At 40.5% G+C, this 15294-nt stretch overlaps 1 protein-coding gene across 1 annotated transcript; it reads left to right on the top strand.

Annotated features, from left to right (window-relative positions):
* The first annotated feature begins 1070 nt into the window (after positions 1-1070).
* Positions 1071-14701, top strand: LOC116889309 (testin-like). The gene is made up of 2 exons (XM_032890429.1): positions 1071-1190; positions 13381-14701. Exon 2 carries the CDS (start codon positions 13383-13385, stop codon positions 14601-14603), a length of 1221 nt encoding a protein of 406 aa, XP_032746320.1. The 5' UTR covers positions 1071-1190; positions 13381-13382; the 3' UTR covers positions 14604-14701.
* The last annotated feature ends 593 nt before the right edge of the window (positions 14702-15294 follow it).

Below are 15294 nucleotides of genomic sequence, written 5' to 3'. Positions count from 1 at the left end.
ATGAGTCTCCTTGTTTTGATTTCCATGAACTTGAACCAGAAGGAGTAATGTTCCTTGGATAGAGGTGAAGTAGCCAATGTGCTCTTGCCATGAAGGAGATGTCTTGAGAGCCCATTGAGTCAAAGGGGTGAGTTTTAAGGCCTTAATCATCAGAGAAAAAAACTACTAAAATTTTGGAAAGGGGAAAGTTCCTAGACCACGTTGGACAGAAGTGGAATATCTCCATTTTTACTTTCTGTAGAGGAGGATGGTTTAGGTAGGCACTCCGAGCCTCCATGTCTTCAGATAACTCTATAAAATTCGTGGCTCTTGAGTACTATATTGCTGGCTTAACAGAAAATTGAGGTTTCTTTTGATAGGTGTTTCAACATCCTGGGATCTATTCCCTGCTTAAACTTACAGTGAGCCACGCTGGTGTGGATGTAGAGCACAGGTATCTTTCTTGTGAGCAGCTTAAAGACAGATGGCCTTGGATTCAGACTGAGCCCCCACCCCCACTGCATTGCCATGGACTCTAATTCAGAGTTCTCTAAGTTGTTTTTGTTTTGTTGTTAAAATGTATTGATAGCCAGTAATGTTTGATGTCTCTTAGTTGGATCGTAGATCTGAGTCAGCAAGGAACAGAAAGAGAATCTCCTATGCATTCTTGTTCACAGGGATTCAGAATCAAGCACACTGCAGCAGAGCATGAAAGTTTGATGTGCATATCTAGGGCACAGGGTGAGTTCTACAGATTACTTCATCAGAGGAGCATGTCTTAAAATCCTGCTGAAGAAGACTAAAGTGTTTTTATTCAAAAACAGTATGTTATAATGCTTGTCCCCTGGCATACCATTAAAGTCAGGGGCTACTATTGTTAGAGGAAATAAGTCTAAGGCCTTCTTCAGAAGCTGTTCCAACAGGATGTCAGCCCCCTTGAAGTCAAGGATTAGTTTAATTTGGACATATTCTGGGCATATATAAGACTTGAGAGAGTTATTAGCTGGAGGCAGAAATTGTTCTGATTCTAGAAGGTTAGGACTGAAGCCCCATTGTGACAGCATAAATTCCATTGTGCATTGATTCTGAAAGGGCTATATAGATGTGGCCTTCTTGGGACACTGAAGTGATCTGAAGTACTTTGCTTAAAAGTTTTATCTCACGATACCTTCAGTCATAGAGAATGTGTATGACACCCTTGATCTGAAAGCGTAAGTCTGGAGTCCATTTGGGCAATTAGTGACTATCTCTGGTTTCCTGATGTTCAAAGGAATGGTGTGCCAATGGCCCCTTGAACACTAAGTGTCTAACACCTTTGCTCTCAAGGGGGTACATCATCTTGAGTTACTGGTGAAAGTTATGAGCCACATTGGTTTTAGCACATTGGTGTTAAGGCCAGTTGAGCTACTGGGGAAGATCTGAGGATCCCTGGTTCTTTACGGATGGATTAGATGCCCACTTGGTCCATACAGTAATTTGGAAGACCTGTCATTCTGAAGTGGTATGTTCAAACTCTGTTTGAGAATTAGTGGAACATATTTGGGTTCCTAGTTTAGACAGAGTATGCCTGAAAACCCTTTGAACTCTTTAGAATGACTTGAGCTCCACTTCAGACATTGGGAAAAGTAGTGAGTCTCACTGGTTCTGAAGGAATATATCTGAGAAGGCATTATCAGAAACAAAATTTAGAGAACTATTAGATAGAAGGAGAATGATTACAGCATCTACAAACAGGAACTATTAAGGATACTATTCTTTAGAGGCAGAAAGCCTCATAATGTGTTGGGAAACCTAGGGAGGTCAAAGAGTTTCGTGAGTAGCAGGTGAAGATCAAGGGTCAACTTGTGCAGTAGGGAAGGACTGAATATTTCCTTACTCATTCTTAATGGGAACCTAAGACATCTATATCATGCAGGCAAGTCTGTGGTGTAGTTAATTTCCAACATGCTTGGAGGCATTTCTCAGCTAGGCCTCCTGATAAATCAGCTGCTTACTTCTGAACATGAAGGACTCTGGTGTTGTTAAAAACAGTCCCATAGCTCCTCAGATAGAGGGTGAATTTCCTTCATACCCATCCTGAGGTAGTGACTGTCCTAGAATAATTTGTTTATGTGCAGACATTTTTTGCCCTGATTGATGTGATAGAGAATATTCCAGAGTACCTAGTGGAGATAAGGTAGGCTCCAGAGAATTTTAGGAAGATGGAAAATATTTCAGATAAATTGGGGAAGTTGCTGAAGATTCTAAATTATTCCATGAAGATGTGGAAAGTCCAAAATTGTTTGGGGAGGATAGGAAAAGGTCTCTAGCATCTTGGAGGGGAAAATTAAAAAAAATCTTGGTGCCCATGAGAAAGACAGTGAATTTGTTTCAGACCCTGAGGTAGACAGAACAGATTTGAAGAACCTTTGGGAAGATGGCAATGCTTTTAATTTGCTGTTATAAAATTGGGAAGATCTCTGAGTTTCCAAGCAAGGAGATCTGAGCCCTAGATCATCTTTTTTACAGGACAAAATTTCTCTACTCACCATTTGGCGAAAGTTTCACAGTTTCTTGGCAAGATCTTGATGTTTCTAGAACACACTGGGAAGCCTGGGGAGGTCTCAGAGACAATGAAACAGGATGAGACACTCCTAAATCCATTTGGGTAGATGGTGAAGGTTCCAAATCTTGTAGTAATGCATGTGATATTCCTGGCTTGCCCTGTGTACAGGTGAAAACTTCCAAACTGCCCTGTGAAGACAGGCAGTGTCTGCCAGCTTCTTGGGCAGATAACAAAGGTCCTGAACTCACTTGAAAAGTTAGGGACATTGCCAAAGGCCTAGGGAAGATGATATAGATTCTAATGTTTCCTGTCCATTTAAAAAATTACCATGGGACTTTTGGACGAATTCATAGATCTGAAGAGTCTAAAGCAGATGAATCTGTTTGGTGGAAACTTTGAGAAGAATTAAACGACTCAGTTGGTCCCTGACATGACAAAATTCAAAGTCTCTGCCTTTTTGGAGCATGATGGGTCAATCCCAAAAACATTGGGGTAAATGCTGAATGTTCTACTGTGCACTGTATAGAAGTGGATGATATTCCTGTACCTTGCATGTGTAGGCACAGACTAGAAAGCCCTTAGGCATATAAAGAATTTCCTTGAGACCCTTGTGTAGATGTGAACAGACATATGGTCCCATCTGTAGATGGGAAAGAACCCACAGTTCCTTGAGCATAATAAGATGCTTTTAAAGCCTTGCTTCAAGGAAGAAAGTCTCAGAGGTTCAGGAGCAACTTAAGAAGTTTTGATGTATACACCATTGCCTGAGCAACGATGGAAAGTATAAGAGGCCCCTAAGCTGATTGCAAAGGTCTCAGATGAGAAAATTGCTGTACCCCCTTGGCTATAAGATCAGTGTCTACCAGATTCTGGAAGTGATGCTGGCAAATCTATATTCTTGGAAGCAGATTGAGAAGGTTCCACATACTCTTTCACACATGCCAAATGCTCCAAGGTGCTCTGAATACACTTTTATTGTTCCCAAATCCCTGTGGAATATGCTGAAGGACCTGGAACACTTTGGTTGGAGAAAAATTACTTTACACAGGCAAAGTACTCTCTTCAGACCTGGAAAGTTTCTTGGGCTTTCAAGAGGATAACAAAGGTCCTTGAACCCCTGGTATAGATAGGGAATGCTGCTGAACACCTAGTGCAAATGTGGAATGTTCTGGATCTGTTGGTAAAGACAAAAAGGATTCTTAAGATTTATGAATAGGTTGTAAAGATCTAATAGCCATTGGGGAAGATGGTAAACATAGTTAAGCATGTTGGGCAGATAGAGAATATTTCATATCTGCCTGGCAAGAAGTTGGATGATTCAAAGTCTGATGTGGACAGTTTTGGGGACCTTAGGCAGATTGCGAATGTCCCAAAGCCCCTTGGGATGATGTCCAAGATCTTAGAGTTCCTTGTGCAGATAGGGAAATTACCAGAGACATTTGATGAGATGGGAAAGCTTCTGGTAGCACTTGGGCAATTTGTGCTGACCCAGAGGAATTGGTTTTGATAGCATATGTCCTTGTTTTGCAGAAATAGAATGCTCTAGTGTGGCTTGTGCAGATAAGAAATGCCACACCAACAATGCCCTTAGCAGATGGGGAAGTCTTATGGTTCCTTGTTCAGATATGGACACTCTCAGATTTCCTTTTTTCTGATAGGCAAGGTTTCACAGGCCCTTGATCAGATTGAGAACATGACAGAGTCACTTGTTTCAATGCACAAAGACACAGATATTCACCTGGAGGTGTTGATATAAAAGGTCCTATAACCCCTGAAGCAGATTAAAAGGATTTCTATACAAATGGCAAGTGTGCCAATGTACTCTGAATCATTTTGTATTGTCACCAAAACCCTGTGTAATATGCTGAAGGTTTTAGAATACATTGGATGGATTATGAGGAACTTTGAACTTACAAAGTTCCCTTGGCAGCTGTGCAAAGTTCATTGGGACCTTGAGAAGACAGCAAAGGTCCTAGAGTTCCTGTACTAGATAGACGATGTCCCTGAGCACTTGATTCAGATGGTTAATGTTGCACTTACCAAGGTGAAGATATAAAAGATCTGTAATTATCCTGGATAAATGGGAAAGGTTCAATTTTCCTTGAGAAGGATGATGAACATTGTGTAGTATCTTGAGGAGACAGAAAACTCCAGAGTCTCCAGAAAAAAAGTTGTATGTTTCAAAGACTTTTAAACAGATGACAGTTCCTACAGTTTCCTATTTAGATATAGACAGTTTCAGAGACCCATGTGCAGATATGGAAGTTTCCAGAACCCCTTGTGAAGATGACAAAGATCCAAAAGTACGTTGCACCGGTAAGGAAATTACCAGAGGCACTTGGACAAATGGAAAATTCCAAGTTCTTGCTGATCAGTTTATAACCCAGAGCCTCTGAGATAGAAGGCAAATGTTCTTCAGTTTACTTAGCAGTTCTGAGATGTCCAAAAGTGGCTTCTGCATACAGGGTAGCTTGTTCAATTGTCCAAGCACCAGGATAGACGGTGAGAGATGGTGAGCATAATAGAGAACTTTGTGCTTTTGCATTCAGTTCCAGAGTTGCTTATGAATACAGGCAAGTTCCCACAGCTTTTTGCAAAGATTGAGAAGGAGCTGGACTTGTTGATGTTGGTGAGGAAAGTCCAAGAGGCTTTGGGTGAAACAATGTTCCTGTAGTCCTTAGCACACATAGAGACATTCCCAAAGCATCTCAGGCAAGACAAATACTTATGTGTTCACTGGAGAGACTTCAATGATTCCAGAATCTTTTAGGAAGATAATTACTGCTGGAGAGACTGTTGAGTATATGGTGACAAGTTCTGAATTCTCTGAGCAGATAAGCAAAGTTTGGTAGATAGCAAATATGCTAGGTCCCTTGAGACTACTAAAGAAGATTCTTCTATATCTGTGATAATATAGTGAAAATCCTGTAGGTCTTGAGGGAAAAGGCTAAGGGTGTGTAGTCCCTTGGGCAGATAACAAAGCATTCTGAGATTCTACCATGCATGGTAAGTGCCCTAGCTTATTTTGGAAAGATTCTGAATACTCTAGAGACCTGGGGTAGATGTCAAATAACTCAGAGTCCCATGGACAGACACAGAATATTCTAAAGTACTCTGCTTACATCTCAAATTTGGTAGAGCACCTGAAATAATTTGAGAAGGTTTCTGAGAACATGGTGCTATTGATAAAATTTTTGGTCCCTGGGGAAGATAACAATATTTTTTAATATTTCCTTTGTAGATGAAGAACTTGGAAACTTTCTAGAGGGTTATAAATATTTCAGAATATCTTGCATAGATAATGTCTAGAAGCCTTCTGAAAAGAATTGAAATTTTTCATAGGTCCTCGTTCAGATGGCAAGTTTCTAGGCTACTAGTTTCAGATATGGGCAGTCTTACAGCCCTTCTAGGAGATAGAGAATTTTTCTCAATCCCCTATGTAGATTACAATATTCTCGGATTCCTGTGAGCATATTGAGTTGATACTAGAGACCAAATATTACATAGTGAATATCCTACAATGCCTTGTTCTGATATAAACTAATGAAGACTATCTTCTGATTTTTATTTTGAGCCTTTCCCTTGGTCAATTGCCAATCCCTTAATGTAGATGGCAAAGCATACATATTCTGTTTGGTATGTGTGTAAACTTGCAGTTACCCTTGGTTGTTACCAAAAGGTTCTAGGACCTATGGAGTAGATGGAAAGGTGTTTGTACAGGTTCTACAGAGTGTGAATCTTTTACACCTTCCCTGGCAGATAGCAATGACTCTTTAGATGCCTGGCAAGATGAGGAAGATACCAAAGCCGCTGTAGTAAAAGATCAATGTGGAGCAGAAAGGGAAGTTCCTTTGGCTTCTATGTATGATGGAGAAAATTCTGTCTTCACACATTTATCAAATGTACAAGCTTTCTGTGTTCTTATTTTGAGGGTTGTACAATTCCTAGAGATACCAAAAGTCATAGAACCCCTTGTGTGTATGGTGAAGGATCCAACATTCCCTCTTTTGGTATGCACAGTTCAACAGATCATTCAGAAGTTTGCAAATGATCTAGTTGTGTAGGGTAAATGGGTCAGTTTGTAAAACACCTGGTATACTTGGTGAGTTTCCTAGAAACTCTGAAGATAGAAAAGGTCTTTGAATACTTCTGTTAGGTTGGTAAGGTCCCTGGGAACCTAAGACAGATATTGAATATTGGTGAGAACCTTGTATCAATAGAGAAAGTTTTGAAAGCTCCTGTAAAGCAGTAAGAGGTTTCAGTGGACTTTCAGGAAATAATACATTTTCTACCCTACTTTTTGTAGCTCTGTACAGTTCCATAACCCATTGCATTAAAAGCAAATGTTCTACTGATCCTTGAGAAGCTGACAATGAATCCATAATCACTTGTAGAGATAAGGAATTTTCTAAAGACCTTTGAGCAAAGGCCATAGATTCTTGAGTTCCTCTTGCAGAGGAAGAAGATTCCACAACCATTCCAGCATATTGTGAATGCTATGGTGTGTCATTTCCTAATGAGGAAAGTACTGTATGCCCTGGAGCAAAGAACAAACTCTGGGAGTCCCACAAATACTTGGAGAAAATCCAAGCCCAGTTTGAGAAAGTGTCAAAGTTCTGAGTCTCTCCTTGGCCTGTTGGCAATGTTTCAAATACCCCGGAAAATGTGCTAAATGTTCTGGACCCACTTGGTTAGATAGTGAAAGACAGAACCAGAGTTCCTTTAGCAGATATGGAAAGTGCTACATGGTCTTTGGCAGACAGCATATATTCAACAGCCCATGGAACAAATATATAGGAGTGCAGACCACATGTAGGAGAATTTACTACATCCTTAGAGTTAGATGTTAGTTTCAAGAGCCTCCTGGGCAGATGTCAATCATTTGTGAGCACCCTGATTAGTTGTGGAATTTTTCAGAGCACCTACACTTGGAAGTCAATGTTTTAAAGCATTATTTTCACATTGAAAATGTCTTATAGCTGCTCTGTAAAAAAGCAGGATTCCTCAGAGCCATTACAGCTGGTTTCAAAGTTAGTATCATCCCTTGTGCTAAGGTAGGCAGTTCTAGAGCTCTTTGGGCTGACAGTGAAAGTGCCTCAGCCCCTTGGGCTGATGTTAAATACCTGAGATTTCATTGTGCAGGTAAGATCCCACAGGATCCTGGTCAGACAGCACATGTCTTGGAAACCCTGAGACATTTGTCAAATGTACCGGAGATCACTGAGCATGTAAATATGCCCAATATCCACTTCTACAGATAACAATGGTCCTTGGCACTCCAAAGGAAGTCAGGGAAGGTTCCATAACACCTACACAAGACAATTTCTTAGCGTAGAAGTGGGCAGTTCAAGAATCAGTTGTGTAAATTGATACTGTCCCAACAGTCCCTTGGGCAGAGGGCAGAGGTGCTATACTTCCTTCTGAGGATGAGGGAATTTTCTTTTGCTATTTCATAGATAGTATGACGTTTATGGCCCCTGATCCATTTTGAAGTAAATCTAGAACTCCATAGACATTCAACAAACAGAATGACAACTTGGGAATACTGTTAGGAGATAGGAGATATTTGAAGATATCTTGGTCTGATAAAGACATTGGGAAGTCCTTATTTTCAAAGGGAGCATCACTGTCTCCAATTAGAATGGAAATGTTTAGTGTCCCTTTTCATACTAGAAGAATGTTGGAATCTTCTTTTCTGTGGAACAATAGAGTTGAGAATATATCTTTGACCCTCTTCTGTAGATGAGGACAATCCTTGTTCCCTCTGACAGGTTGGCAAGTTTTCAGATGCCTGGGGAAGATAATGAGGGTGCTAGATCACTTTGTGTATAGGCAGGAAAACCAGGGTCCCTTAGGTGGACTCAGGAGTTTCTACCACTTCTTTTGTATGTGTGGAAATATTTGCACATACAGGAGATAATATAGTGTATTTCATACCACTTATCCCAGGAAGCTTCCTTCCACTTATTACCCATCTGAGTAACACTTGCTTATTTAGTAACCATGTACAAGTCTTGCTCCATAGGGATAGCAGGTTATAAGGCAGCAACAACTCACATGATCTCACCATGAACAAAATATAATATCTTCCAGATCCAAATTGTCTGCAGATCAACCCAGACCATGTTTAAAACACAAGATGTTTGATAACCTTTCCTCTTTTTCCCTTTTTCTCTTTCATGTATATGGCATTAAATCTTTGTGTTCTGGATGAAGAGGTCACCTAGTTTCTTGATATTGTGATTATGGACAAATTGATTCCATTTGTATTTCTAGTACTAAAATAAACAGAGGAAAGCAGGGGCTTGGAGACTTTGGTCATGGCAATGTAAGCTGAGAGTCTGGAGCCTGTAGTTGTGGTTATTTAAAACATCTTGTTTGTGACTAGTATTTAAAGGTAAGTATTAAAAGGGACTTTTCTTATTTCAAAGGACATTGGTAGGTATTTACAAACCCCAACTATAATTTCTTTCAATATAGTCATTCCAGAGTGATTGTTTTCTTGGACAAAAAAGGAGAAAAAAATTAATCTGTTATGTCCTTCCTTTGACATTGTTCTGAAGACGTTGCTAAACATATACCAAGTAGAGAGCTTCAGAGCTTGTGTGCTTATTGAAAACATGTGTTTTTAAGGCACCAATGTTGATTCTGAGGGGAATGTGATCACACAGTGCTTGTGAAAAAGGAAGCATGACAGAACTGAGCTGTGTCTCTCACAGCTGAACTTGCTGGTGTCCCATACATACTTTACATCTGACTTCCAAATGATTGTGGCTTGGACGATCTGATAATACACTGCCTGTCTCAAATGATTGTTTCATGCTTAGCTTGGACCGATTGATAAGTGGCTAGCAGAATAAAAAAAACTTACCCAAAATATGATCTATAATCATAATTTTAGAATTTTAAAACAAGTTGGAATCACTTTGACTTAATTCTTTCCTTATCTGGACAGATAAGGAAATGGCATGAAAATCATTGAATGTTGGGTTGGGGATTTAGCTCAGTGGTAGAGCGCTTGCCTAGGAAGCGCAAGGCCCTGGGTTCGATCCCCAGCTCCGGAAAAAAAAAAAAAAAGAGTAGAAAATCATTGAATGTAGCTGGTGACTCTGTAGGACCAGACCACAGTTTTCTTGACTTTTCTTCATTGATATTTCTTTATTTTCACAGTTCTGTTTTCTTTGTTCTTGACTATTTATAACTATACAATTCTCATATCTAGAAGGTACTATCTAGCAGCAGGCATCTGGTCCTCTGGCTCTTACAGTGCCTCCCATACAATGTTCACTGGTACTATTGTAGGTATATCATTGGGTTTCGGTATGCCATAGTCCGTCATCCTCTGAACTTTTAGCAGTTGTAGATTCTGAAAATAGTTTCCATTTACTGCCAAGAGATGTTTCTTTGATGAGGAGTGAAATAGACACTTATCTATAGTTATAAACTTATGCATTTAGACTAGTCTACTGGTTTATAAACATGACAGTAGGTTCTTCTTTAGTGTCCATAAACTCTTAGCTGTAGACAACTTTTTGGTTTTCAGTACCAGCCATAAATCTCTATTTACAGGGTGTGTCTTAAGTCCAAGTAGACAGCTGTTGGCTACTCATCAAAAAAAAAATAGCACTATTGCACCATCATGGATATCTTGCCAGGGCAGTCACTGTAAAATCTAGATTTATAGCTGGATAATCCAGCAAATTGTTTTTTCCTTTGTCATTCTTCATAATAGCTTTCGGTTACATGATTGACAGATCCCAGCAATGTGGCTTCCAGATAAGTTCTAGAATGTAATGATATTTTTATCCTGAACACATTCTGAAAACTCTTTGGTTCAATTAAATCATCTGTAAAGAAGTGATGAAAATAGTGCCTGCTTCCTATATATAGTGTGAGGTTTTGTAAGATTTAAATAGTAAATGTAATAGAATACTGTTTCTGGTATTTAATAAGTATTTGTCATTGCTGCGATTATACTTCCATAATTTAAAGTAATCCTTTAATCGTAATTCCTAAACTCTTTATACATTTGTTTGCTTTTAAGTCTCTGCCCTCTGTGTTCTCCCTGTACTTGTATTCAAGTCACATAAGGGGCAATGACACAAATTCATGGGTTTTGTAATTTCAGTATTTGTAGTCTTTTCTTTTTATCTTTATTAACTTGAGTATTTCTTATTTACATTTCGATTATTATTCCCTTCCAGGTTTCTGGGGCCAACATCCCCTAACCCTTTCCCTCTCTGCCTTCTATATGGGCACCCTCCCCATCCTCCCCCCCATTACCACCTCCCGCAACAATCCGTTGACTAGGTGTTCAGTCTTAGCAGGACCAGAAACTTCCCTTCCACTGGTGCTTTAACTAGGCTATTCATTGCTACCTATGTGGTTGGAGCCCAGGTTCAGTCCATGTATAGTCATTGGGTAGTGGATTAGTTCCTGGAAGATCTGGTTGGTTGGCATTGTTATTCATATGCGGTCTTGAGCCCCTTCAAGCTCTTCTAGACCTTTCCCTGATTCCTTCAATGGGGGTCCTAATCTCAGTTCAGTCTATTGCTGCTGGCATTCACTTATGTATTTGCTGTATTCTGGGTGTGTCTCTCAAGAGAGATCTACATCTGGTTCCTGTCACCCTGCACTTCTTTGCTTCATCCATCTGATCTAATTGGGTGGCTGTATATGCATGGGCGACATGTGGGGCAGGCTCTGATGGGTGTTCTAAACTTTGACTCCCTATTCCCTTCCAAGGGTTTTCTTGTTCCCCTTTTAAAGAAGGAATGAAGCATTCACATTTTGGTCATCCTTCTTGAGTTTCATGTGTTCTGTGATTCTAGGGTAATTCAAGCACTTGGGCTAATAGCCACTTATCAGTGAGTGCATACCATGTATGTTGGGCTTTACCATTTATTATCCTTTGTAGCACTGGGTTGGTAGAAAGATATTGTGTAAATTTGGTTTTGTCATGGAATATCTTGGTTTGTCCATCTATGTTAGTTGAGAGTTTTGATGGATACAGTAACCTGGGCTGGCATTTGTGTTCTCTTAGGGTCTGTATGGCATCTGTCCAGGATCTTCTGGCTTTCATAGTCTCTGGTGAGAAGTCTGGTGTGATTCTGATAGGTCTGCCTTTTTTATGTTACTTGACCTTTTCCCTTACTGCTTTTAATATTCTTTTTTTATTTTTGCATTGGTGTTTTGACTATTATGTGAGAGGTGTTTTTGTTTTTTTTTCTGGTCCAATCTATTTGAGTTCTGTAGGTTTTTGTATGCCTGGGTATCTCTTTTTTTAGGTTAGGAAGCTTTTCTTATGATTTTGTTGAAGATATTTACTGGTCCTTTGAGCTGGAGTCTTCCTCCATACCTATTATCCTTAGGTTTGATCTTCTCATTGAGTCCTGGATTTTCTGTATGTTTTGGGACCAGTAGCTTTTTCCATTTTATATTATCTTTGACCGTTGTTGTATGATTTCTATGGAATTTTCTGTCTGAGATTCTCTCTATTCTTTGTATTCTGTTGGTGATGCTTCTATCTACAGCCCTTGTCTCTTCCTTTTGGTTTTCTATATCCAGGATTGTTCCCTTGTGTCTTTCTTTATTGGCTTCTTTTCCATTTTAACCCTTCACCTGTTTGATTATGTTCTTTTCCCTGGAATTCTTTCAGGATTTTGTGATTTCTCATAGTCTTCATTTATTTATTTATGTTTTCCTGCATTTCTCTAAGGGAGTTCTTTATGTCTTTCTTGAAGTCCTTCAGCATCATGGTCAACTGTTATTTTAAATCTAGGTTATGCTTTCCTGGTGTGTTTGGATATTCAGTTTTTGCTTTGGTGGGAGTATGGGGCTCCGATGATGCCATGCAGTCTTGGTTTCTGTTGCTTGGTTCCCTGAGCTTGCCTCTCACCATCAGGTTTTCTCTGGTGTTACCTTGTTCTGTTATTTCTGACATTGGGTAGACCGTCCTATAGGCCTGTGTGTCAGGAGTGCTGTAGACCTATTTTCCTGTTTTCTTCTTCCAGTTATGGGAACAGAGTGTTCTGCTTTCGGACTTGTAATCTTTCCTGTCTACTGGTCTTCAGCTGTTCCTGTGGGCCTGTGTCCTGAGTCCACCAGGCAGGTCGCTTGGAGCAGAAAAGTTATCTTACCTGTGGTCCCATGGCTGCCAAGTTGCCTGTTGGGGGGCTGCTTTGAGCTCTCCAGTGAGGCAGCAACTAGGAGGGTCTATTGCAGCTTTTTTGCTGGAGCCCCATGTGGGGATCCCAGACAGGGTTAGGTGTTTTCCTGGAGTTAGAAATGTGGGCAGAGTGTAGTCTCTTCTGGCTTCCCATGTGTCTGCCTCTGTAGCGGTAGCTTCTCCCACGGATTTGGGGGTGCAGAGAACTGTTGATTGATTCCTTCAGGTCCCGGCGGTGTCTGGACTGCATGGGGTCTGCTGTAAGAGTGCCATTATCTTCCGGTTCCCAGAGGCCGTATACAGTTTCCTCTTGGGCCAGGGATGTGGGCAGGGGTGGGCAGTATTGGTGGTCTCTCCTGCTCTGTAGTCTCAGGAGTCCCCACCTGTCCAGGTGGCAAGATCTCTCTCCCAAGGGGTTTGGGTCAGTATTTGTAGTCTTATATAAAGTTTATTTTGCTTCATTTCCTTTCATGATAAAAGCAATGAGAATATAAAATATGCTATAAATGTGCTTTCAGCTTTCATTCATATTTTTGGTATCACAGCTCACCAAACATTGTGAAGCTCATAAGAAATTTGTTTGAGGGTTACATCAACAAGCGTATTAAGTGGAGTTAAAAGTGTGATCATTGAATTTTTTAAAAATTTAGAAATTCATAATAGATTTCCTTTTGTTTTCCCTTTTAAGAGATGGACTTAGGTCACACGCCAGGATTGGGGGCCCCATGTCTAAAATGCAAAGAAAAATGTGCAGGGTTTGAGCTACACTTTTGGAGGAAAATATGTCGTAATTGCAAATGTGGGCAAGAAGATCATGACATACTCCTAAGCAATGATGAGGACCAGAAAGTCGGGAGACTCTTTGAACACACTGAGTACACTAACATAATCACCAAGCTGAAGTCAGAAGGAATGCCTTTGTTCAAATACAATGTTATGGCAATGACCGATCCATGTACTGCCAAGAATACACTCTTCAACACTGGTAGCTATGAGTGGGCTCCTCCTGTCCAGAAGCAGGAACTGGCCAGCAATTACATGCCTATGGAGAAACTGTCATTGTCTGGTTCATGGGCAACACAGTACCTGAAGAAGCAGCTATCGAAGCAGCTTCCTGCACATGACCAGGACCCTTCTAAGTGCCATGAGTTGTCTCCCAATGAAGTTAGGGAGATGGAGCAGTTTATAAAGAAATATAAGGATGAGGCTTTGGGAGTGGGTGCCATGAAGTATGTCTCGGAGGTGAATGATCAGGGTGACGAGGTGCAGAACCCTGCCAGAGTCAGAAACACCACATCAGCATTGAGTTCTAAGGACAAGTCTACAGAGCCTAAGAAGACCCAATATTCTTGTTACACTTGCAAACAACCCATGAAAGAAGGAGATACAGCCATCTATGCTGAAAGAGCTGGGTACAATAAACTCTGGCACCCATCTTGTTTTATCTGCTGCACCTGTGGGGAACTCCTGGTGCACATGATTTACTTCTGGAAGAATGGAAAGCTGTACTGTGGCAGACATTATTGTGACAGTGAGAAGCCCCGCTGTGCTGGCTGTGATGAACTGATATTTAGCAAGGAATACACCCAAGCAGAAAACCAGAATTGGCATTTGAAACACTTCTCTTGCTTTGATTGTGACAAAATTTTGGCTGGAAAAATTTATGTGATGGTCAATGATAAGGCTGTGTGCAAACCCTGCTACATGAAGAACCATGCTGTGAAGTGTCAAGAATGCCAAAGTGTCATCGACCCGGAATTGCAGAGAGTAACAATTAATAATTTTAGTTGGCATGCATCCGCAGAGTGCTTCCTGTGCTCCTGCTGCAAAAAATGTCTTTTTGGACAGAAGTTCATGCCTGTAAATGGGCTGGTTTTCTGTTCCATGGAATGTAAGAAAATGATGTCTTAAGAGGAGTGTAACAAGCAGCGGAGAGCTAGAGCTGTCCACAGTGGCTTACATTTCATGATAATCTGCAATTTCAAAAAATAAAAGAAAAAATTAAAAAGCAAACCAGAAGATTTGTCCGATGTTTTTCTTTTTTCATCTTAAGAATTTTGTGTTTTAATTTTATTTTTTATTTTTTGCTATTTCTTTTTTTTTTCTCCATCTTTACTAACTTGTGTTTTCTTGTTTATATTTCAATTGTTATTCCTTTCACGGTTTCGGGCCAACATCCCCTAACTCCTCCCTTCCTTCTATATATGGGGTGTTCCCTCCCCATCTCTCCCCCACATTACCACACTCCCCCAACAATCACGTTCACTGGGGATTCAGTCTTGGCAGGACCAAGGGCTTCCTCTTCCACTGGTGCTCTTACTAGGCTATTCATTGCTACCTATGAGGTTGGAGCCCAGGGTCAGTCCATGTATAGTCATTGGGTAATGGCTTAGTCCCTGGAAGCTCTGGTTGGTTGGCCTTGTTGTTCATATGCTGTCTCGAGCCCCTTCAAGCTCTTCCAGACCTTTCTAAGATTCCTTCAACGAGGGTCCCGTTCTAGTTCAGTGGTTTAATGATGGCATTTGCCTATGTATTTGTGGTATTCTGGCTCTGTCTCTCAAGAGAGATCTACATCCGGTTCCTGTCAGCCTATACTTCTTTG

The sequence above is a fragment of the Rattus rattus genome, chromosome X, assembly GCF_011064425.1.
Source record: "Rattus rattus isolate New Zealand chromosome X, Rrattus_CSIRO_v1, whole genome shotgun sequence".
In the NCBI taxonomy this organism is placed as follows: domain Eukaryota; kingdom Metazoa; phylum Chordata; class Mammalia; order Rodentia; family Muridae; genus Rattus; species Rattus rattus.
The sequence above is the reverse complement of the archived record's forward strand: the minus strand, read 5'-3'. Positions and strand labels throughout refer to the sequence as shown.